This window comes from Impatiens glandulifera, chromosome 5 (genome assembly GCF_907164915.1).
Source record: "Impatiens glandulifera chromosome 5, dImpGla2.1, whole genome shotgun sequence".
In the NCBI taxonomy this organism is placed as follows: Eukaryota; Viridiplantae; Streptophyta; class Magnoliopsida; order Ericales; family Balsaminaceae; genus Impatiens; species Impatiens glandulifera.
The window spans coordinates 5369789-5394607 of NC_061866.1; the positions used below are offsets into that span (position 1 = coordinate 5369789).

The 24819-nt window shown below is 34.1% G+C and overlaps 5 protein-coding genes across 5 annotated transcripts; 2 read left to right on the forward strand and 3 right to left on the reverse strand.

Moving 5' to 3' along the window:
- Nucleotides 1-986: 986 nt before the first annotated feature.
- LOC124937976 (pentatricopeptide repeat-containing protein At2g37310) lies at nucleotides 987-3282 on the reverse strand. The gene has a single exon (XM_047478321.1). It carries the CDS (start codon nucleotides 3189-3191, stop codon nucleotides 1203-1205), a length of 1989 nt encoding a protein of 662 aa, XP_047334277.1. The 5' UTR covers nucleotides 3192-3282; the 3' UTR covers nucleotides 987-1202.
- Nucleotides 3283-5211: 1929 nt separating this feature from the next.
- Nucleotides 5212-5993, forward strand: LOC124938910 (CRIB domain-containing protein RIC10-like). The gene is made up of 4 exons (XM_047479431.1): nucleotides 5212-5269; nucleotides 5363-5460; nucleotides 5548-5656; nucleotides 5764-5993. Exons 1-4 carry the CDS (start codon nucleotides 5212-5214, stop codon nucleotides 5991-5993), a joined length of 495 nt encoding a protein of 164 aa, XP_047335387.1.
- A 10316-nt stretch (nucleotides 5994-16309) lies between these two features.
- Nucleotides 16310-19295, forward strand: LOC124937711 (pentatricopeptide repeat-containing protein At3g57430, chloroplastic). Its single transcript, XM_047478022.1, has one exon. It carries the CDS (start codon nucleotides 16455-16457, stop codon nucleotides 19125-19127), a length of 2673 nt encoding a protein of 890 aa, XP_047333978.1. The 5' UTR covers nucleotides 16310-16454; the 3' UTR covers nucleotides 19128-19295.
- Nucleotides 19214-19909, reverse strand: LOC124937712 (kinesin-like protein KIN-5D). Its single transcript, XM_047478023.1, has 3 exons — nucleotides 19810-19909; nucleotides 19625-19731; nucleotides 19214-19548 (listed from the first exon to the last, which is right to left on the reverse strand). Exons 1-3 carry the CDS (start codon nucleotides 19896-19898, stop codon nucleotides 19292-19294), a joined length of 453 nt encoding a protein of 150 aa, XP_047333979.1. The 5' UTR covers nucleotides 19899-19909; the 3' UTR covers nucleotides 19214-19291.
- A 301-nt stretch (nucleotides 19910-20210) lies between these two features.
- LOC124938912 (kinesin-like protein KIN-5D) lies at nucleotides 20211-23763 on the reverse strand. The gene is made up of 14 exons (XM_047479432.1): nucleotides 23570-23763; nucleotides 23359-23494; nucleotides 23118-23276; nucleotides 22480-23042; nucleotides 22245-22401; nucleotides 22086-22155; nucleotides 21898-22007; nucleotides 21657-21828; nucleotides 21491-21577; nucleotides 21216-21391; nucleotides 20983-21144; nucleotides 20799-20906; nucleotides 20580-20738; nucleotides 20211-20501 (listed from the first exon to the last, which is right to left on the reverse strand). Exons 1-14 carry the CDS (start codon nucleotides 23734-23736, stop codon nucleotides 20211-20213), a joined length of 2517 nt encoding a protein of 838 aa, XP_047335388.1. The 5' UTR covers nucleotides 23737-23763.
- Between the last annotated feature and the right edge of the window lie 1056 nt (nucleotides 23764-24819).

The following is a 24819-nucleotide window of genomic DNA, read 5'->3' on the forward strand; positions in this document are numbered from 1 at the left end:
ATAAATAAATAAATGATATATATGGCTAATTTAACTACCGATTTATATTGTCATTGAAGTAGGAGTTTTGACTATCGATTGTCTAAATTTCGATAGTCAAAACTCTCCGTTCATTAGTAATAATGTAATATAAATATTTTATTTATTTATAAATGTAATGAAAATAATAGGTTAACGATGTTAAAAATTGGTAAGATCATTTTGTATAATTTTAATAATACGAATTTTCAAATTGTGAAGTTTAAAAGAAGAAGTCCAAAATTTTAATTAATTCCCCTTTAGCCCCAATTTGGCCTATTATAAATAAAAGTCAAAGTATAGAAACAAAGATATTTTTCAGTTAATTTGTTTAGTTTGATTAAATTATAATCGAACCACTTAATGTTGGTTTGTAAGAGATTCAATCTATATTCAATTGTGGATACAGCGAATATCGGTTTTAGTTTTGAATGTTCCGTTATGTCGGTTTCAGTGAAGTTGTCCAGCCCTACTATCAAAGGTAAGAAACCAGACAAATTAAAATTAGATAGCAAAAACCTCCAAGAGACATCAAACAGGCTCAAAAAAGAGAAGAAAACAACAACATTGAGCTAGAGGATATGTTTTGGATAGATGAGATTGAAATTATTTTTCCTTTCTAAATTTTTAAGAACATAACACGAAATGCAAGACTCTCGTCAATTGAACTGCTTTAGTGAGTAAGAAAAATCATGATTTCACTTTAAAGACAAACAAAGTAGAGGCAAATTTAATAATAATGACACTACTAAGAGAGCACAGTCATAAGAGTCGGTTTAAGACACAAAAAAATCACGAGTTCAATTTTATCTTAAAGCCCTTTGAGTTTAAGTGGAGATTATGATAGTGAGGTGTCATTCTCCTTTAATTCAAAAAAAAAAAAATTTAACTGCAATGACTTCCCTAATATCAAGGGACATCTACAAATCCAAATTGAAAGAAAAGAACAAGAGAAGAATTAAAGGAAATGAGAGCAATATTATAAGTTGAAGGCTTTGTAAATTCTACTACAACTACAAAATCATGTTAATTCACTTGATTCTCAAACAAGTTTTAAGCATTAAATCCCTAGCCTTAACTTTTTTCATAATCAAATCATTTCCAAGAACTGGATTTGCTGATTATGTTCATATGAATGCTGTACATTTCACAAAACAAAAAACTAAATACTTTACCTTGTAATTTCAGACCACACTTTCTTCATCATAAGCATCATCAATCAAAACATATCCTTCTTCTTTCATTAACCCAAGTAATACATCCAACATCTCATAAATTTCTTCAGCTTTCTCATTTGATTTATCTTTCGCAATAAATTTATGTAACCTTCCATTCATTTCAATCCAACTACAGCCAGCAATCTTCTTCAATCCAATTAAATCCATCATCCCCCTTACCCTTTCAGCTTCATCCCATCTCCTAGCCAGCTTAAATAGATTCGCCATTATCGCATAATTTCCACTATTCTCTGGCTCAATTACAACTAATCGATCAAAAACAAACTTCCCAACCTCAACATTACCATAAACAGACGCCCCATTAAATATCGCCCCCCATACCTTAGCACTCGGTTCCATACCCATATTGGAAATCAGTTCAACCGCTTCAGAAAGCTTCCCTGCTCGACTTAAGACCCCAACCATACAAGCATAATGTTCAATAGATGGAATCATACCATATTTCGGAACCATTGAGTTGAAAATCTCCCAACCTTCCCTCACAGCTCCAGAATGTGCACAAGCTGATAAAACCGATATGAATGTGACAGAGTCAGGATTCGTTCCTTTACTGATCATCTCGCGGAATAAAGAAATCGCGGAATCGGAATCTCCATGGACAGCATAGGCTGCTATTATCGAAGTCCAGACGATCACACTCCTAACCGATGACTGATCAAACACTCTTCGCGCCCCCTGAAGAAATCCAAGTTTTCCATAGGTATCGATAGTGCCTGTTACTACGTAAACGTTCATATCGAAGTTACTTCTTATCGTGTACGCGTGAACTTCTTTCGCACCTTTTAGATTTGAAAAGTATACAAGTGATGGGAGTATGCTCGATACTGTAATACTGTTTGGCCTCAGACCGAATACCTGCATTTCTCGGAATAATTCAGGAACTCCATCGTGGTGATTGTTCTGCATCAGACCTGCTATCATCGAATTCCATGTGCTCAAACCTGGACTCTTTATCTCTCGGAAGAAATTCAAAGCAGTGTCAATATGTCCATGGATCATATATCCAGAAACAACTGCTCCGTATGTAACTTCATCTTTTTCAGTCATATCATCCACGAGTTTTTTGGCGTAATCCAATTTGTTGCATTTCGTGTATAACGAAATGAGGGCGTTATATATAGATATTTCCATGTCTATATGATTGTCGATAACGTATTGGTGTACACCAATTCCGAACTCAAGATCGCTTGTCTGCGCACAAGATTGTAGAACACAGACAACTGTAATCCCATCTGGTTTCCAATCTTCCATGATCATCTTCTTGTATAATTCTTTACAGTCTTGGTAATATCCTCCCTGTGAATAACCAGATATCATTGAATTCCATGTTACAATATCTCTGTGGAGCATTACATCGAACAGGTTCCTTGCAGAATGAATATCACCACAACTTGCATAGTTTGTAACTAGAGCATTCATAACAAAGATATCATAACCAAACCCATTTTGCATAACGAAACAATGAATCATTTTAGCCAAATTAACATCAGAGAATAATGAAGAAAGGGCCTTGAGGAGACAAGTAATGGTGAAGTTATCGGGTTTATTATTCTCCGAGGGACGAGATAACCACAGTGAGAAAAACCAAAGGGCATCTATATGCATATTGTTTGAAGAGTATCCAATAAGAATGGAATTCCAGGAAAAGGTATTCTTGTGGGGAATAGAGTCGAACACCTGGCGTGCTTCACGAATGTGGTTGGTTTTGAAATAAGCATTGATGAGTTTTGAAGCGATGAAGTTATCTGGGACGATAGAGGAGAGGATGAGTCGGGCATGAACCTGTTTTGTCTGTAGAGGAAGGCGACGCTCACTGCAACGCTGAATGAGGCGGCCGTATGCGTAGAAATCGAGTCCATTGGATGTGTGAAGATTTGAGAAGTATTCGCTACCAACGGATGAAACCTGGGACAGAAGTAACTTATTGAACTTCATTCATTTCAAACTATCGAGCTTCAAGCCTCAGCCATTCTCAGGTCAGTAGAAACGCCGCCGTCGTGATACTGGTCATCGGAAAAGGGAAGAAGAAAACCCATGTCAAGAGTCAAGACTGAGTATGGCGGCATACTTGTACTTATAAGTTTATAGCCTAATTTTTTTTCTTCAATAAATCATTATATAAAATTTGAGTAAATGGGTTAACTTTTACACAAGATTCCTAAATAATCCAACACTTTTTTCTTTCTAATAGACATTATGTCACATTTATATAATTTTTTTCAATTATGAAATTAAATTTTAAATTTTTACCTCTTCAATTGTCCACTTCATGGATTCCCCAAACTTCCATTTATAAAATAAAAGTTTACCCTCGTCATTTCCGCCTATAAATATTATTGTCGCTCGTGTGCTTGTTTTATCAAATGTCATGTCGATATTAATTTTTGATGAAATTCTAAAGAGGAGTCTTTCACGAAAGATAATCTCTTCGAATGTTAGAATTTTATTTTTGATAATTTTGATCAATTCAATAATATGTCTAAGTTAACTCCTTCATTTACAACTCTAAAATTACACGATTGTTTGTTATCAAACACCTAGTTGTTTCGTTTCTTTCAAATAAACTAGGTAGGTATAATATTGCACAAAATTTGATAATTAAGAGTTTGTTCTTGCAACAATTCTTGAATCTAAATTTTGAAAGGTAATTCTGATATAAATAAATAATGTTTATCAATTTTACAAAATCTCTAAACTATTTATGTCAATTTGCAGTTGAAAACAATATGTTCAATTATTTCAACTTCTTCTAGACATAAAAGACATAATAGAAATTCTGTCACTTTCCTATTATATAAATTTTTATTTGTAGGAAGAAAATTTTGACAAATTTTCCAAATAAATATCTTAAATTTAGGTAGATATGATATTTTCCAAATCCTTTTCTAAAACATCTCTTGAGGTTGATTATTGAGGTTGATTAGAAGTAAAAACATCATTCATGGTGGCATGTTGATGATTCGGGAAATTTGACGAAATGACCTTAAAGATTGGGTTATTTGATCTGTTGGTAAATTATAATTTTTATTGCGTTCGTGGTTTTTTTATTTTTTTTTGACGAAATTGCCCTTGTAGCGAAACGCTAAGGGACTTAGCGTTTCGCTAAGTGGTAATGTGTGAAATGTCCAGATTACCCTTACTATTTAATATATCCTAGCCTATTTTTTTTCATTTCTTTTTTTCTCCTTCTCTCTCTTCCCGCTCTTCTCCTCCTTCTCTCTAAATTGGGCGGCGGCAATCGGCGGCGATCGGCAGCGACGGCGAAATCCACGACGATGAGCTCCACGACGAGCACAAGCACGGTTCCACTTTGTACGTTTATCCTGTGATACTTTAAGTTTATTATTAATGTTTGATTTATACATCTTCGAATCTGTTGTTTAGGGTTACTTTCTGTTTCGCTAAGTGCATAGCGTTTCGCTAAGTGCTTAGCGTTTCGCTAAGTGTTTAGCGTTTCGCTAAGTGCTTAGCGTTTCTTTCTTTCTCTTGTTTGGTGTATTGAAGAAGATTAGCTTAGTTAAATTTTTCATGAGGAAGAAGATAGAGATGGATTAATGTCGTAATGAAGGGATTAGTTGCAGAAGAAGAAGTAGGAACAATTATTGCTTCTCTTGGTCTTTAGAATCAAAGGTAGTATCTTTTTCTAGCTAGGCCAATGTTTGTTTTTTATTCCATGATTGGATGAATCATTCATGAATATATACCAAGCTCCTTCTGCGGGCAAGTTATCGTTGCAAGAAGCATCATTTCTCCTGCAATTTTACAACTTTTTGTTGTTATTATTCATGGACATTGTTTATGTTATTGGGTTTGATTCTTAACTTTTGATGAGAAAAAGGGGTTAAAATATGTTCTGTTTTTGACAGGCAGGCCGAAGAACCTTCTTTTGTGAAGGAATTAGGGACTGATTGCTCTTTTGTCCTAAGGATTGGAGCTTTCAGTCCGTATCATATCAATGGCAACCAAAATCAAAGGGATTCGTAAAGGATTTAAATTTATATCACAAATCTTTGGTAATTCCTGCATGCAAATTGCAAACCCTCTTTTCTTTTTCTTTTCTCCCTTTTATCATAAGTCACAATAATGATCAAGAATTCTTCTTGCAGTTGTGAAGGATCGTGAGTTGGATATTGGGTATCCAACAGACGTGAAACATGTGTCACATATTGGCTGGGATGGATCCACTAGTAATGCTCCCGGTTGGGTATGTTCTAATTCTTTCTCAATTTGTGTAAATTCAACTTCAATTATTGTCTTTTAATTTGATGATGATATGATGATGATGATATAGATGAACGAATTCAAGACATCGTCTGATTTCTCGACAACCTCCATAGGCAACATTCATGAGCTAAGAGGCGGTTCCAGTTCCATAATCTCGTCAACATGGGCGTCTCAAGGTTTGAAAAAACAAATAATTCTAGTTTGATTGATGACTTGATTTAAGGAACATATTTGATTTTGAATCCATATTTGTTTTCTTTCTCTTTTCTGGTGGGATATATAGATTTTGAATCAATGGACAGCCAACTAGTAGCTGATATATTCATAGACACGCCACCAATGGATATGCCAGATATTCCTAAGAAGCAAAAACGGAAGAAATCGAAGTCAAGTTCCTCATCGTCGACGTCTACATCCGCATCTTCGTCAAGATCGTCTCGAGCAACTGCAAAATTGAAGGCTAAATTCGTCGATGAAACTGGCAGACAAGAAAACGGAGATGTTGTGTTATAAAAGAAGATACCATGCATCCCTTTTAACTAAACCTTAATATTTTGACCAACAGATGAAGTGTTTGCAAGAACAAGGATTAAAGAAAATTGTCAATGTTTTATATATTGTTGTAAATGCTCTAATGTTTTCGGTTGCACAGAGCTTTGATCATCATTTGTCTCCACTAAAATTGAAAATAAACATTTAAGCCTTCCTCCATCAAAATTTCAGCACGCGTTTCGCTAAGTGCTTAGCGTATCGCTAAGTGCTTAGCATTTCGAAATGGATATATTGAACCCTATTTATTATTATTATTATTATTATGCATTGTTAAGCTATCTAGAGATTTTCTCATCTCTTTTGAAGATTATACATAATACAAAGGATATGTTAAGCATTTTCAACTAATAAGTACTTCACTAATAAACTAATAAAGATTATTTGTTTATTTGTATCAATTACTGTAAATAAGTACTTCACTAATAAAGATTATTTGTTTATTTGTATCAATTACTGTAAATAAGTACTTCACTAATAAACTATAAATACCTTTATAGGGTACCTCTTGAGTTTGATTATACTAGTCTCGAGGTACTTTTAGTATATTTCTTCACGGGTAATGATACTTGTATCAAAACCGACCCGATAGTAGGAATAAGGTGTCACGAAGAGTACCTCTTGAATCTTAAAGAGATCGCGACGACTAAATCCCCATCATAAAATCACAGTTAATATAGTGATATATTTGTGGTTTGTTTTGGATATTTATAGTCTATTTTCTCACGTCTTACAATAACTAATATACTTTTTAAGAGTAAACTCTAGAATTTATTTTTAATCATATATAAAACAATCAAAATAAAAAGATGATGAATGTCAAAAGTATTGAAAAAAGGAACATTATATATTAATGCCACAAGAAGCACACAAGTTAAAACAATTATATCTACATAGTCAAGTTTAGTTTAGTTGTCTCTAGCAACCTTATAAAAAGAAAGAACATGAACTGTATTTGCTGCAACAAACAGCAAAACATCGTTATCATCTTAATCTTAAGTAGCATTCACACACATAACTAATAATAATAATACATCATTTCATCCATCCCGATCTAAACAAAGAGTCTTCATCATAAAGGTAACAATAAGTCGCAAAGCTTAGTATCTGTACTCATGGGAGTGATGATCTTCAAAAAATGGATTATAATTATCACTCATCATCTTTGACTCCTTATCAGTCTGCACTTAGCGAAACGGTAAGCACTTAGCGAAACGATAAGCACTTAGCGAAACGATAAGCACTTAGCGAAACGATAAGCACTTAGCGAAACGATAAGTACTTAACGAATCTTCCCTGAAACGGAACCAATATGAACCAAATAAGAACAGGTTAAATCGAAGAGTTTGAAATGAAGATAAGATAATGGAAATATTAACATAAATCGAATTAGGTTAAGGTTTGAAATAAAGATCTTCTTCTCCCTTTTTCTTCGACCTTCAAATCCTTAGAATCCTTCACCTGCATGCAAAATAAGTTAAGGGTTAGAGTTTGAAATGAAGATCGTGTAAATAAAGACATAAATCGATTTAGGTTAGAGTTTGAAAGCAAGATCATGTAAACTTCGTCGCCGTAGTCGTCGCCTCCGTCGCCGCCGTCAAAGAAAGAACAAGAGAAGAGAGGGAAGAGAGAGAAAGAAAATGAAGGAAATGGAAAAATTAGAGTATTTATACTAAACCTAATCCACTTAGCGAAACGCTAAGTCCCTTAGCGTTTCGCTACAAGGACAATTTCGTCAAAAAAAAATAAAATGACCACGAATGCAATTAAATTTATAATTTACCACCAACTCAAATAACCCAATCTTTAAGGTTATTTCGTCAAATTTCCCGATGATTCACGACATTATAGTAATTTTATAGTAAATTTATCATCCATTGTATGCGGCCTAATCAATTCATCATTAAAGTTGATTTAAGTTTTTAAAATTTTCCTACAAATATCTTCATTAAACATCTTACAAACAACGTTAATATATTCCAAAAGTGAGAGGGAAGTGTCCAGTCTATTGGGCTTGGACTAATAATATATATTATATTATATATATATATATTATTATATGTTATTTTATATTATATAATAGACAACAAAGTAAGAGTTTTTAAAAAGAACTACAGAGACAAGAAACCAGATAGAGAGAGGAAGACGAAGACAATCGTAAAAAAGAAAACTATTTTTCTTATCTCCTTAGATACCTAGGTTTGGGTATTTCCACCATTGGTGAAGATACATTATATATGTATGTGTCATCTATATTAATGATGTTGATGTTCTTGAAGGTTTAGGTAACTTGTTAGATTGTAAACTTTATTTTGTAAAAATATTGTGTAATTCATTATAAGCGATATTATAGTGAATGATTTAAGCGACCTAAGAGTCTTGTGCTGTTTTACTCTTGTTGAAGAGTTTTCAACGCTAAAACTCGTGTCTCTTTATATTATGTTTTAATTGGTTGATTGAATATTGACATGTTATAAATGTGACACTAAAATAAAAAGAATTTTTTCCACATTATTTTTTCTGATATTATTTTATCAACAAGTGGTATCCGAGCAGGTTGTAGTCATTGTGTTGTTTATAATAATGGAGAACAATACAAGTAAAATGATTACTCATAATGGCTATAATTATCATGTGTGGAAATGGAAGATGAAATATCTCTTTTACGTCAAATATTATTATTTACCTGTATTTGCTAATGAACCATAAGATAAAACTGATGAGCAATGGACCTTGAGTCATCGTCAGATGTGTGGCTATATTAGGCAATGTGTGGATGATAATGTTCTCAACCATGTCAATAAAGAGATATACGTGAATGGTATATGGAGAAAAACTTAAGGAGTTATATGCTTAGAAGACCGGTAATAACAAATTATTTCTGAATAAATAAATGATGAGCTTGAAGTACGAAGATGGAAAAATCATGTCCGATCACTTAAATTCATTTCAAAGAATTATTGATTAGTTAGTTGGGATGAGAATCAAATTTGATGATGAATTTCAAGGGTTATGGTTTCAGGTACACTACCAGATTCATGGGATACGTTCAAAACGTCATTGTCTAACTCAGCCACAAATAATATTTATACTATGGAGGTGGTGAAAAAGTAGTGTCCTCAATGAAGAGATGAGAAGAAAATCACAAGTTTCTTCTTCGTATTTTGATGTCTTACTTACTGAAAGAAGAGGGGTTACTAAGAATAGAGATCCCAATGAAAAAAAGTAGAAGCAAAAGTAAATTTGGTAACAATGTTAAGACTAAGTGTTATCATTGTAGAAAAAATGGGCACATTAAGAAATTTTGTCAAACGTTCCTAAGAGATAACAAAAATACAAATAATAAAGAAAAAGAAAATTCGATGACAGTGATAAACATGAGAAAGTCAATGTGGTCACCAATAATTTCTTTAGTTTATATGAAGATGACGTTAATCTCATTTGCTAGGAGACTAGTTGAGTGATTGATAACAGTGTTTCAATACATGCCACATCGCGGAGGGACTTCTTCACATCCTACACTTTCAGTGATTATGGAAGTGTTAAAACGGTAACGATGGCATTCCCAAAGTTATTGGTTTTGGAAATATGTGCCTAAAGCTTGAAAATGGTACCACATTAGTTCTAGAGAATGTGAAGCACACCCTTGACATCCGTATGGATTTGATCTCCACCAGTAAGCTCGATAAAGAAGGTTTTTACAATACTTTTCATGACGGGAAATAAAAGTTTACCAAAGATTATTTGATAATGGAAAATGGAGAAAAGTGCTCCTCATTGTATATGATGCGAGCAACGATTACATATTCTTAAGTCAATATAATTGATGATGAAGAAAACGTTGAACTTTGACACAACAGACTTAATCATATGAGCGAGAATGTTCATGATATTGACTAAAAAAGTCTTCTCTCTAGAGTGAATAATGTTTTTTTTAAAGTGTGTTCATTGTTTAGTGGAGAAGTAGACTAAAGTTGCCTTAAAAAATTTTCACACTCGCGAAAATCAGGTATACTTAATTTAGTATATTCTGATGTGTGTGATCCTATGAAAACAAGGACACTTGGTGGTGTCTTATATTTTGTGACTTTTATTGATGAGCATTCAAGGAAGAATTGAATGTATACTTTAAAGTCAAAAGATCAAGTGTTATATGTTTTCAAACAGTCTCATGTTCTTGTGGAAAGGCAGACTGTCGTAAAACTTAAGTGTATTCAAACAGATAGTGGTGGTGAGTATTGTTGTATTTTTGATGAGTATTACATAAACAAAGAATCCGAAATAAAATATCTCTATAGACACTTTAATTAAATGGTTTAGTTGAGAGGATAAACTGAACACTAGTTGAAAGGGTGAGATGTTTACTTTCGCAATTACATCTTCCGAGATCCTTTTAAGGTGAGACTTTGAATATAGTGGTACATGTTTTGAACCTCACACCATGTGTTCCTTTGGGTTTTGGGTTTTGAACCTCATGCCTCTTTGGGTGCAAGACTTTTGTTCATATTCTGAAAGATGAACGATCTAAGCTTGATTGTAAAAACGAGACAATGTGTGTTAATCGTTTATATGCTGAATGAGCTTGGTTACAAAATCTATGACCCGATTCGGATAATGCTCATTAAAAGTCGATAGATTGTGTTTATCGAAACTAGAACATAACAAATATTGATAAAATATAAATAGTTGAGAAGAATAGTGATGATTATATTGAGTTGGATCTTGTTCCTACATATGCAACGCATCCTAATCAAGGGGGAGATGTGTCAAAGATATCGATGGTATCGCTAATGTTGAAATTCTACCAATGATGTTGATTCAATTGAAAATATTGATGAGTAGTTCAAGATGAACCAATTGAACCTTCTTTGAGAAGATTTGTTAGAGAGCGTCGTCCTTGACGAGGTACCATTCAGGTGAGTATGTGATGCTCACAGATGCAAAGGGAGATAGAAACCTACCAAGAGACAATTTCTATTAATGAGAAAAAGTCGTGGTTAAAAGTTATGGAAGATGAGATTCAAGGATTGATCACAAGTCGACCACGAACAACATAATTAAAAGGAGAAGTTGTTTTATTTCCAACCAACCCAAGTTCAGGAAATTTGGATTCCAGCCAAGATTAATCTTCTCATGTAGCATCATCATCCGATAAATTAGACCAATGAACTAAATATTGACCCATGCTGCATCCATCCTTCCAAATAATATTTTCATCTAAAATAGCAATCAGAATAGTTGTTGACTGAGTTTATAGAGATGGAACATGTGGAATAACCATTACATTTCTTACTTTCATTTTGATTTGTGACATATGAATCACATTATGCATCTTAGTTGTAGCATGAATATCCAACTTATAAGTCATTTGTCCCACTCGCTCCATAATTTGAAAAGGTCCATAAAACTTCAGACTAAGTTTATGATTCTTCCCAATAATTGACGTATGTCGATAATGATGTAGTTTAATGAGCACCCAATCATCCACCGCCAAAATGCAGACCACTCATTTCTTGTATGCCTTCCACTTTATTCGATGTTGGACTTTGTGAAGATGAAAACAATTTAAGTGATTCCTCTCTAGATGATAAATTTTTATCAAATGCTCCTATGCTGGAATCACCAGCCAAATAAAGATAATGAATTAAAGGTGACTAACCATAGACAATCTCATATGGTGATAATAGTGCAGTCGAATGAAAATTTGTATTGTACCATCACTCGGCTAAATGCAATCATGTATCCCATGTATGCGGTTTTTGACCAGCCAATCAATGCAGGTATGTTTTCACACTTATATTTACCACTTCCGCATGACCATTTTTCTGAGGATGGCACGTTGTTGACATCGCTTGAGTAATTCCCTATAATTTGCATAATTCTTTCCAAAACATATTGACAAATATCTTATCCCTGTCGCTGACTATAGTGAGTGGCACATTTAACTTGAATATATGATCTAGAAAGACGCCCGTTGCTGAATATGGATGTCCCATACTAATGAAGTGTCATCTTTGAAAGTCGGTCAACTACAACTAGAATAACCGTTTGCCCTTGTGATTTTGGTAATCTTTCAATAAAATCCATAAATATGTCACTCCAAATAGAATTAAGAATCGTCAATAGTTACAGTAAACCCTTCATTCCTTGATTTTCCAATTTTTGTTGCTAACATTCAAGACAAATCCTAAGGAAGTCCCTTGCATCGCACTCCATACTACGTCAGTAATATATTTCTCTTATTTTATGATATGTCACCATCACACTTGAATGACCTCCCACCGTTGAGTTATGCATTGTATATATTATGTGTGATCTAAGTTCATTATCAACTCCCACCACGATACATTCGTTTTTTCTTAATTATCCATTGATAAATGAAAAACCTTTAATGGCTTGAGGATTAGATTGTAACTTAGTAACAATGTGCTTCAGATTCACGTCTTCATCTCATGCCTTATCAGTTTTATTCAATAATACCTATGAGAATTCTGATACTGCTAAACAAGTTCCCTCTAAAATTGACTAATGTAAGAACTAAAATTTCAGTCACCCAATTTATAAATTATTTTGAATAAATATAATCAAGATAATTTAAGTTAAGTCCAAAACATAATTAAATAATTAATTAAATTAATTATTGTAATAATTAAGCCCCAATTAGTTAAGTTAATGGCCAAGAAAAAATAAATAAAATAATTTAGGATAAATGTTATACTCATTTTATCTCAAATTAATTTTAAAAAAATTAAAGGGATTTAAAATAAATAATTTAAGATAAATATTGTATCTACTTTATCCAAAACAAATTATTTATTAAACCCCTCAAAAAAAAATAGGCAAAATAAATGTCATATTTATTAAAAGAGAAATGATGCAGATCGCGACAGCCCCAACCACTATCTACGTGGACGACATCGTAGAAAAAAAATTAAAACGCGCGCCTTTAACCTTAAGCCAATCATTCTCTCTATTTCAAAAAAAAGGGGAAAAGGGCGTCATCGCCATCCCCCGTTTTCTCCATTGGTAAGTTCCACTTTCTTCGTCGTCGGTAAGCTCCGTGCTCCGTTCCATTTTCTCCGTTGCCAGCAAGCTCCATGCTCCGTTTCATTTTCTCTATCAACCGCAAGCTCTGTGCTCCGTTCTGTGTTTTTCATCGCAAACCTAAGCTCCGTTTCAACGTCTGAATCTACATTTTGAGCATCTGAATGTATGTTTTCATGCTCCATTCCTGTAAGGTCAAATAAGATGCATTTTCATCATTTGAAGCATCTGATATTTTTTTTTCATATCTAGTAATTTGTTGTAAAAATACTAGAAAAATATACACATTTAATTTTTAAAAAATTGGAAATGTTTTTAAACTGTTTTTCTAAGTTGATATGCATGTCTTTTCCTCAACGCTTCATTGTCATGTTTTCAATGCTACGTTGTCATATTTTCAACGCTGCATTGTCATGTTCTTAACAAAGCATTGTCATGTCAAGTTTTAAACTGAAAATATAACTATTAAACTGTAATTCTTTTTTTTCATATCTAGTCATTTGTTATACAAATACTAGAAAATACACATTTGATTTTAAAAATTTGGAAACGTTTTAAAACTATTTTTCTAGGCTGATATACATGTCATTTCCTCAACGCTTCGTTGTCATGTTTTCAACGCTGCATTGTCATATTTTTAACCATGCGTTGTCATGTTCTTAACGAAACGTTGTCATGTCAGGTTTTAAACTGAAAATATAACTAGTAAACTGATTTTTTTTTCATATCTAGTCATTGTTGTAAAAATACTAAAAAGCACATGCACATATGATTTAAACAATTTTAGAAACATTTTAAAATTGTTTTCTAGGTTGATATGCATGTCATTTCCTCAACGCTTCAGTGTCATGTTTTCAACGTTGTGTTGTCATGTTTTCAATACCGCGTTGTCATGTTTTTAACGAAACATTGTCATGTCAGTTTTAACCTGAAAATATAACTATTAAACTTAATTTTTTTTTTCATATCTAGTCATTTCTTGTACAAATACTAGAAAAAACATACACATTTGATTTTAAAAAAATGGAAACGTTTTAAACTGCTTTCTAGGCTGATATGCATGTCATTTCCTCAACGCTTCGTTGTCATGTTTTCAACGCTACGTTGTCATATTTTCAACGATGAGTTGTCATATTTTCAACGATGCGTTGCCATGTAAGGTTTTAAACTGTAAATATAACTTTTAAACTGAAATTCTATTTTTTCCATATCTAGTCATTTGTTGTACAAATACTAGAAAAAACATACACATTTGATTTTAAAAAAATTGGAAACGTTTTTAAACTGCTTTCTAGGCTGATATGCATGTCATTTCCTCAACGCTTCGTTGTCATTTTCAACGCTGCGTTGTCATGTTTTTAACACTTCGTTGTCATGTTCTTAACGAAACATTGTCATGCCAAGTTTTAACTTGAAAATATAACTATTAAACTGGTTTTTTTTCATATCTAGTCATTTGTTGTACAAATACTAGAAAAACATACATATTTGATTTAACTAATTTTGAAAACGTTTTAAAACTATTTTTCTAGGCTAATATTCATGTCATTTCTCAACGCTTCGTTGTCATGTTTTCAATGCTGCGTTGTCATATTGTCAACGAAGCGTTGTAATGTCAGATTTTAAACTAAAATTATAACTATTAAACTGAAATTCTTTTTTGTTCCTATCTAGTTATTTGTTGTACAAATATTAGAAAAAATACAATATTTGATTTTAAAAAATTTAGAAACGTTTTTAAACTGTTTTTCTAGACTGATATTCATGTCATTTCATCACGTTTCGTTGTCATGTTTTTAACGCTGCGTTGTCATGTTTCAACACTGTGTTGTCATGTTTTTCGTTGGACACCAAAGCTTGCAGCTTAGTTGGATCATTCTCAATCACTTGTCTTCACTTTCATTTTTTATCTGCTTTGTTTTTTATTTCATATTTATTACCTTTACTGTTTCTAGTTTTTTCACTATTTAATTAATTATATTGTGGTCTATTCATAATTTTTATGTTTAATTTTGGAAAAGACAACAATTATAAATTGATCCATTCTTAATTAGAGATGACAATGGATACTCATGGATACTCGTATGTCTTCGTACATGTGGGTACCCGCTAGTTAGGGTCGGTGATGGAGAGTAAACTAAACATAACTCGATACCCGACTATACTAATATTAAAATATACTTATATATATATATATTTTTTTTTTTGTTAAATATTAATATGACATTTCACATCCCTATTATTACCTCCCTCGTAACAATTATATCAATTATTTTATTTTTACCCATACTTTACACTATTTTTTTTTATACTAAATAATTTCACTCTTCATCTTTATCTTCAAATAAAATCTTATTTTTTTCTTTATTCTTAAATTATAATAGTAACAAAGTTGTTATGTTATTCGACATCTAGAAGACTACATATTTATATAGGTACATAATATTTTTAGTTTTTTATTTTATTTTATTTTGATATTACTGTTTTAAAGCTATTTATTATTTAGTTATTCTTCAATCTTTATTTTGTAACTTTTCTTAATAAAATATATAAATTCACAGTTTAATCGGGTAATAGGATATCCATCGAGGATCAGGTACCCAACAAAAACGAAGATGAAAATAAAAATAGAGATACTCGTCGAGTTCGGGGTCGGGATCAGATAGTAAAATGAAATTTGGGTTCGGGTATAGGTACTTCACTACCCGGCATGTAGTGTATCCATTTCCATCCTTACTTTTCGTCTCAAATCTAATCAAATTGTTTGGAAAATCCACTTAAACATACGACTTTTTATTAAAGAGGAGTGGAGACAGACCCTTCTCGTGGATGTTTTACTCATTTTCGATTAACTTGAATACTTACGACAAATTTCTTTGGTCAGCTCTTACGATTTCAAGACTAGCTACATTTACTATCCATCTCCATCCCGGTTTGAAAAGTAAAATTCTATCAAGAGTTTCGTTCTTTGACTGAAAAGTTATCAATGACATATCATAACTAAAAAAATGAATTTCGTTTAACTAGTAGGTGTAACATTACTTCATTTTTAATGGAATATACTAACCAACGTCGTTCACTTATGTGTAAAATAGATTAACTAGAGCTCTTCACTTTATGGACGACCTCATCAAATGTGGTGGAAGATAGATATAAAACAAAAAGAAATATAAGTGTTTTAGAAGAGAAATGTTATGACTCTCCCATTTTATAGATTTGAAGGATGTTAGACATTTAAAAAAAAAAATAGATAGAGAGATATGAGCCGAGCTGTTTTAGCCATTGGCATCACCACCTGTAATTTCTAAGGCTGTTATTAACGTCCAGTTGCGTTGAAGGACGTTAGTAGGACTCATTTCAGTGGCGATTGACTACTAACCAATGTCGTCCTGGACGCAATCTCTCCATCTTCTTCTTCCTTCCATCCAACCCCAATCGCCCCTTGGTTATCATAGACACCCTCCTCAACCCATCACCACCATTACCACCAACGTTTCCACGGCTTCAACAATTACTACTACTACTACATACAAAGGATTTGGGAAAACCTCGTCAAAACCAAAGTCAGAATCACGGTCGGCTGCCTCATGGGTCGAAGGTCTACGGTTACACGCCAGGTCGAATAATTTCGGAGATGCCATCTCCACTTATATCGATATGATAACTGCAGGTATTGAACCCGATAACTTTGCATTTCCTGCAATTCTCAAGGCGGCTACCGGTCTTCATGACTTGAATTTCGGCAGGCAGGTTCATGCTGCCACGGTTAAATCAGGGTACATCCGGTCGTCAGTTACAGTTGCCAACACTCTTGTGAATTTGTATGGTAAATGCGGTGGGGATATGGAAGATGCACTCAAGGTGTTCGATAGAATTCCTCTAAAAGACCAGGTTTCTTGGAATTCTATGATAGCTGCTTTATGTGGATTTGAAGAATGGGAGCTTGCATTAGAGTCGTTTAGGAGAATGTTATTTGAGGGAATTGAGGCTAGTTCATTTACTTTGGTCAGTCTAGCACTTGCTTGTTCTAATTTATCTAATCCGGGGGAAGCTTTGTTGTTGGGGAAGCAAATTCATGGGTATAGTTTGAGAGTTTATGACAATAAAACATTCACTACTAACGCTTTAATGTCCATGTATGCTAAACTAGGAAGAATCGACGATTCCAAATCAATGCTCGTGTCTTTCGAGAATCGCGACATGGTTACGTGGAATACCATGATTAGCTCTTTGTCGCAGACAAACAGGTTTCCCGAGGCAATGTCATTCTTTCGACTCATGATTAAGGAAGGACTTAAGCCCGACGGTGTCACCATATCGAGTGTTCTCCCCGCGTGTTCTCACATGGAGCTTATCGATCCCGGTAGGGAGATACACGCTTACGTTGTAAGAAACGACGGTTTGATTCACAATTCCTTTGTTGGTAGTGCATTGGTCGATATGTACTGCAACTGTCGACACGTCGAATCCGGCCGTAGAGTTTTTGATGGCATATTTGATCGTAGGCTAGCTCTTTGGAATGCCATGCTTGCGGGTTATGCTCAAAACGCGTTGAATTGGGATGCGTTGACGTTGTTCCTAGAGCTGTTGAAGGAAACGAACCTCGTTCCGAATCCCACCACAATGTCGAGCATCGTACCCGCTTGTGTGGATTGTGAGGCATTTATCCGGAAAGAAGCGATCCATGCGTACGTGATGAAACTAGGATTTGGGACGGATTTGTATGTGCAAAACGCGTTGATCGATTTGTACTCGAGGATGGGGAGGATTGAAGTATCGAAGCACATATTCAAGGGGATGCAAACTAAAGACGTGGTTTCGTGGAACTCGATGATCACGGGCTACGTGGTTTGCGGGCATCACGAAAACGCCCTCACCACGTTGCATCGAATGTGTAACAACGACAGGGAGAATTGCTCGTCTAAAAAGCCAAACAATATTACGTTAATAACGATCCTTCCCGGTTGCGCGGAGCTTTCCGCTTTAGCAAAGGGGAAGGAGATTCACGCCTACGCCGTCAGAAATGGGCTCATTCACGATGTTGCGGTCGGGAGTGCTTTGGCCGACATGTACTCGAAATGCGGTTGCTTGGAGTTATGTACTCGAGTTTTCGACGGAATGTCATTCAGAAACGTCGTGACGTGGAACGTTTTAATAATGGCGCACGGAATGCATGGGAAAGGAGACCGGGCTTTAACGCTCTTTGAGCGTATGTTGGAGGAAGGAGTCACGCCTAACGAAGTCACGTTCATCACGGTTTTCGCGGGTTGCAGTCATTCCGGGATGGTGGACGAAGGCCTATCCATTTTCCACAAAATGAAAGACGATTTCGGATTCGAGCCAACGTCTGACCATTACGCATGCGTAGTGGACCTGCTCGGTCGAGCAGGTCGACTCCAAGAAGCACATTCTCTAGTCATGTCCATTCCATGCGAGACAGCCGGTGCTTGGAGTAGCTTGTTGGGTGGTTGTAGAATCCATGGAAATGTCGAAATTGGTGAAATCGCAGCCCACAGGCTTCTCCAGATGGAACCAGAAGTCGCCAGCCATTACGTTCTTCTAGCTAACATATACTCGTCTAACGGACTTTGGGATAAAGCGACTGAAGTTAGGAAAAAGATGAAGGAACTAGGGGTTAGGAAAGAACCAGGGTGTAGTTGGATCGAGTTGGATGATGAGGTTCACAAGTTTACAGCCTGCGACGGGTCACATTCTGAAATCGAGAAAATCAGAAGTTTTCTCGAGACCATGTCGGAAAAGATGAAGAAGGAAGGGTACGTGCCAGACACTTCTTGTGTGCTGCACAATGTAGATGAAGATGAAAAGGAGAATATATTATGCGGGCATAGCGAGAAACTTGCGATTGCGTTTGGTTTAATGAATACACCTGCCGGAAGTACTATTCGAGTTGCGAAGAACTTGAGAGTTTGTAATGACTGCCATTCTGCAACTAAATACCTGTCCAAGATAGTTGGAAGAGAGATCATTGTTAGGGATGTAAGGAGGTTCCATCATTTCAAGGATGGAGCTTGTTCATGTGGAGACTATTGGTAGAAATGGTCAAGCAATACCTGTGTATTAGTTATTTGAAGAAAAAGAGACTCAGATTAAACAAGCTATATTGTATCCGTGTAATAATATACTTGTATAACTGAAAATTTATTGAAACCTTTTGATCAAAATCTTGTCAATAATTTATATAAATAAAAAGTATTTACTTAATTTTTTCCAGCTTCCTCAAATTCCAATAACAGCTCTCTAAATGCAGAGGTTCTCAGTTCCTTAATTGACTCAATCTTATTCTCCCAAGAATATACCTCATTTCCATTCCTTATGTTGCATTTTTCAGCAGCACTTCCCAGAATATCGTCCACTTTGCGACAATGATCATCTTCCAATCGTTTATTCCCCACCCGACAAACTGCTATCACAGAATTGTTTCTTTCTGTTGCATCTGCGTCAATTCCTCGTATATCTGCCACCACATAATTATATCATTTCTCACAGAAGGATTCAGACATTTAATTTTGTTTATGTATCTGTATACTCACATTCGATGGAGGAAATGAAGTCATTGCTGGAGAGCCCTGCTTCCTCGGTTGTTGACAGAGCGGCAGATGAAAATCGCTGACAGGCTTCTATTGCTTCACCACTATCCCTATTATTTTAATAAACAAGCTGTTAATTTCTCAATTAGAAAAGAATGAATGATTACACATAAAGATGGAATTTTTACTTGATAATAGTATCCATGAAAGTGATGTTTCTTTTCTCAAGGCTGGCTAAAGATGATTGAGCATCATTTTTCAATTTATTACACACCATATCTGCCTTTCCTGTCCTGCATTTTACCAAATATATAACATCAAATTTCTTTGACCAAAGTTGATTCCCAAGAAGAGGCTAGCATAACATATTTCAAGTTCGATTCCCACTATTTTCATGACATGGATTCGCAGGTTTTTGTGCTAACCTCCTCACTTGAAGGAAGAAAAAAATAAAACATTGTTAAGTCAGTGTCACGCGGTTGTTGACTTGGACTGGTATTTTAAGTTACTAGTCCAAGTGACACTGACTTGACGTGTTAAGTTCACTGAAAGTTTAGGGAGCAAAATAGCGATTAACACTAATTTATTTTTACCAGTCTCTTAGGTCACCAGCCAAGATGTGCATGCTATCTGCTGCATTATTGACATCCTTATGTAAGTCATCTGATTCTTTACTGTAACCGTTCCATCCACCTTGGGCAGAAATGATCAAGCTTTGGACGGATGACATTTCTTCTTGAAATGCGCTAGTTCTATTTTCTGTAGCCTCATGAAAGCCATCCATGGCTGTTTGAACCATATTCTTTTTTCTAGTATTACTATATGCTAACAGCTCTACCACTTTATCCAATAGTTGCCTGTCTTCATTAGCAACTTGTTCCTAAAGACATACAAATTATATATAAGAACAATTAACTATATAAGTACAACTTTGACCAAGAACAAAGGAATTAATTACATCGAATTTCCGGTTGAATTCATGTAGCTCTTGCTTGTTGCTTTCCTGAGTTTCTTCCAATAAAAGACTCATCTTTGAAACATGTACTGTTAAGTCATTGAAGAAAGTTGAAAGATCCCTTGAAATTGATTCCGTTTTGTTTAACATTCTCGAGTGAACCTGATATGAGAAATCATTATTCGGAGAATTTGTTATTCAATTTATTCCATGCAAGCATACCTCGTGCTGCTGGTTTGCCAACAATACTAGTTTTTCTTCTTGATCTTTAAGGTTGTCTTTTATGGCATTGATTGTTGAACTGGCCTCCATTGAAAAGTTGTTACATAGCTATATGAAAGCATGTCAGTGTAAATGATTACTTTTAAGCCAAAATAATATAGTTTACGTCGAAATAATTACTTACATCGATACAAGAATTTGATTGCTTTGATAGTTCTGCATTGAGACTCTTAAAAATCAACTGAATATTCCCATCTAATTCAGCCATTAAATCATTGAGATGTGTAGCGTGAGTTAACTTTGTGGCTTTCTGCTTCTCTATCTGTTCTTCGAGTTCCTCCATTGCCTTATCCAGAATGAATTCATACAATAAATTCAATAATTCTCTCATAATGTGATTATATTAAATCAATTTACCTTGGCTTTAGTAGATATAAGAAACTGTGAACTGTCTTCAAGTGTTTTCAGCCTTTGCTCCTGATCTTTTACAGATGATGCGACTGTTACACGTAAATCTTCAAGTTGTTGAACTAACTTGGAGTGGAACTTTTGGATAATGTTTGTGTTCCTGTCTTCCGTCTTGCTCCTGTTTTCTACATCATTGAAAAGATTATAATAGGTCAGCGAGAGACATGAATTACTAGACATAAATCATAAGTCAACTTTTGTTTTCAGGTTTAGCATAGACGAACCGATGTTGGTCCACAAGCTAGATAAGTCGAATGCAGCATTATCCAGTTCAGCCCGAAGATCGGATGCTCTTTGTTTAAGTGCCTTCTCTGAAAACTAATAACGAATATCAGTGCCTGAAAATCAGTTTTGGAAACTCTATGTGAAAGCAGTAGTCAGTGAATTTACCAGATTCTAGAAGACAAGAGATTAAGTATTCCTTTTCTTTGATTGTCATACTAGCTTTTCTGCAAGATTCGTTTAGATCAGATTGTTCTCTTCCACTTTCTTCCATTTCTATCTGCACCTTTTCAAGTCTTCTTCTTAGGTCAGCATTACTCTCTTGAAGCTCCTTCAGTTGCTGTTCAAGATTTTGACAATTTCATACAAACGTTACACCTTCAACAAAAAAAAAAGATAAACGGTTTACCTTGTTCATAAGTTCCAAATCATGTTGCATTTTCTTTCTGGAAGTTTCTTCTTTGAGATATTGACTGTGTGATGTGTAAACGCCATTCTTTTCCCTCGTTGTGTTAAGCTCTTTTCATCAAAAAGAAGATTCAGGTATTCTTTCCTCTAGAAAAAAATATAAGGAATACTTATATCAAAGGCACAAACCTTGTTTAAGTTTATCCATCTCCTTGTATAGATTCTTTATCAGAGTAGATCTCATCAGCCTCTGATTTGCCTAAAACAGCCCGAAAAGACAACAAAATCTAATACCATTTTCAAGTAACAACAACAGGAAAAAATAAACACAATCTATTGATAGCTAACCTCTGGTTTGTTCTTGATGTTCTTAGCCTTAAAAGCAAATCCTAAAGTATTCATGGTTTCCTCCAAACAGTTTATAGACGGTGATACTGTAGTAATCATGCAAGTCTTTGATTTCCCTCCTAATGAATCCCTCATTAACCTTGTCAATTTGCTGTCCCTGGTAAAATAAAAAATAGTAATTTTAGACTTCAACCCTGAAATCAATCGTTTTTTGTTGTTGTTGTTCATCGTTTACCTGTATGGAACATGGTCTGAATTATCAACAAGTGCATTTATAACGCGTCCAAGAGTAAGCAAACTCTTGTTAAGCTCACCAACCTCCCTTGCCCTTTGCTGAAAGATCTCATTTCCATTTAGAGATAATAAAACATCTTCTGAACCAGCAAGATCGATGAAATTCAACTTTCCATACTTAACAAGGTCCATTCCGTCTAAGGTTGGCTCCTTAATTTGGATGGAAATGGAAAGTATTGAGTGTGAACGTTTACTTTGTTCATTCAAAATAGTATCCATTGTATGCTTTCTAGACGAACCTTTCTCCAAAACATCGTTCATTTCCTCTGCATTGCATACAGTTGCTTCTACCAAACCTTTTATGAAAACGGCCCCCTTTCCATCGTCCATTAAGGTCATTGGCTTCCTTGATTCATCATCAGCCAAGAGATCGGATATTTCTTCATTGTAGATTTCTAGAAACGTGAGTTTAATAGTATACTCCCCATTCTGAGATTGAAGAAGGTTGAAAATTTGTTGAACAGCTCTTGGAATAATCCCGGCTTCACGATTCAATTCTCCAATCTGAGTAAAAATTGCGTCAAAGAATGAGAAACCGAAAAGGAATATAACTATGATCAGCAATTAAACTAATTAAACCTTCTCTTTCGTTCCTTTCCCAACCATAGTATAAGTTTTTCCAGTTCCAGTTTGACCATAAGTAAACACAGTGCAATCATACCCCTTGATAGCTTCTACAACAATCGGCTCAATCGCATGTTCGTAAACAACGTTTTGATCAGAATTCGGTCCAAATACCTAAATTCGAAATAAATCATCATCAATGAAACATTTCCTAGATCGAGAAATCAAATCTCTATTTAATAATAATATTAATAACCTTGTCAAATGTAAAAACTCTTTCCGGCGGCTTCTTATTACCGCCTTGCAGTTGAATAATCGACACTTCACCACTATCTTCGTTACACGCAATCGTCATTGCCATTTTAGCTCTCATTTCATCGTCAGTCAAAGGCCTAAACATCAATCAATTAATAAATAAATAAACAAGCAGAAAAACAAAACAAATAAGAAGCAGTTAGTCTAGCTACCTGCAGCGCAGGACAACTTGAAGATGTGATCCTTGATAATTCCAATCAATTGAGCCTCCATTGATTGATCGTACATCTTTTGAAAGCTTTTCAGATGATGATGAATTTAAAGAAGATGAAACAAGGATGAAGTTTCCTTTCTTACTGTGTCCGTTCGAATTCTCCATAACTGATTTCTCTACACTTAGTTTTTGCATCAATGAAGTTATATTTGGATATTACAGTTACTAGATCGGCGTAGAATCACCTAAAATCAGGAGAGAAGGTTATGAAAATTAGGATTCTGAATGAAACAGTATAATGTAATGGCGTTATGAGCTGAGAATGAGAAACTTACACGATCGTAACGTAAGACATTGAAATGCAACGAAGGTACGCCGGCGCCGGGAAAACTAGAGAGAGAGAGAAGAGAGAGAAAGGAGAAATGGAGAAGACGTGGAAACTGAAACGAAAGAGCTGTCATGGTAATGGTATAGGAATGTAGAATCTGCAGATTACGACGTTATTTTTAGAAAAAGAAAAAAAAAAAAAAAAAGATTACGACGATGACCGTTAAAGTATTATGTAATTAATAATATATAAATATATTTCTAACCGCGAAAATCATGGAAGCTTCCTTACGGTCATGAAAACTATCCAACCAAATAGGAATTTTGACAAGAAAAATAAATTAAAAAGGGCATCCACTTTATTAAATAAAGAAAATATATATTTGTTTTTGTAATATTATGATAGATAGATATATAAATAAATAAAACATTTTAGTTTTTTTTTTTAATTTTTTTTTAAAGTTAGTCATTATCAATGCATCTTTTTATTCAAACTATCAAATTATAAGTTCACATTAACTTATTTTTATCATATTTTTAGGTTTTATAAATAAATAAATAAATAAATAAAAATAGAAATGATTGGGGGATGATTTTGAGTAGATAATTTTTTTTTTATAAAACTTATTTAAAATGTATTAATATAATAATTAAATAATAATTTAAAATGTAAAGTATTTTATTATTTTAATTCATTAATTGAGTGATTTGATTAATGACTAAAATAATGTTTTATTAGTTTGACTCAAAATTAAATAAAGTTTTAGATTATTTAAATAACTTGTTAGGTTGTTCTTATCCAAATAAAATAATTTAAATGACATTAATGATTTTAAAGAGTTGATGATATTTTTGATAAAAAAATTAAAATATATTAATATATAATAAAAAATAATAAATTTTAAAATATAAATTATTTTA

Excerpts from the sequence above, each read along its gene's own strand:
- LOC124937711 (XM_047478022.1), top strand. The coding sequence starts at position 16,455 with ATGTCGTCCTGGACGCAATCTCTCCATCTTCTTCTTCCTTCCATCCAA.
- LOC124937976 (XM_047478321.1), bottom strand. The coding sequence starts at position 3,191 with ATGAAGTTCAATAAGTTACTTCTGTCCCAGGTTTCATCCGTTGGTAGC.
- LOC124938910 (XM_047479431.1), top strand. The coding sequence starts at position 5,212 with ATGGCAACCAAAATCAAAGGGATTCGTAAAGGATTTAAATTTATATCA. Across the intron at positions 5,461-5,547 it reads CTAGTAATGCTCCCGGTTGG|ATGAACGAATTCAAGACATC; the intron begins GTATGTTCTAAT and ends ATGATGATATAG. Across the intron at positions 5,657-5,763 it reads GTCAACATGGGCGTCTCAAG|ATTTTGAATCAATGGACAGC; the intron begins GTTTGAAAAAAC and ends TGGGATATATAG.
- LOC124937712 (XM_047478023.1), bottom strand. The coding sequence starts at position 19,898 with ATGGTGTGTAATAAATTGAAAAATGATGCTCAATCATCTTTAGCCAGC. Across the intron at positions 19,732-19,809 it reads TTCATGGATACTATTATCAA|GGATAGTGGTGAAGCAATAG; the intron begins GTAAAAATTCCA and ends TTAAAATAATAG. Across the intron at positions 19,549-19,624 it reads CTTCATTTCCTCCATCGAAT|ATATACGAGGAATTGACGCA; the intron begins GTGAGTATACAG and ends ATGTGGTGGCAG.
- LOC124938912 (XM_047479432.1), bottom strand. The coding sequence starts at position 23,736 with ATGGAGAATTCGAACGGACACAGTAAGAAAGGAAACTTCATCCTTGTT. Across the intron at positions 22,402-22,479 it reads TCAGACCATGTTCCATACAG|GGACAGCAAATTGACAAGGT; the intron begins GTAAACGATGAA and ends TTATTTTACCAG. Across the intron at positions 21,829-21,897 it reads ATTTGGAACTTATGAACAAG|CAACTGAAGGAGCTTCAAGA; the intron begins GTAAACCGTTTA and ends AATCTTGAACAG.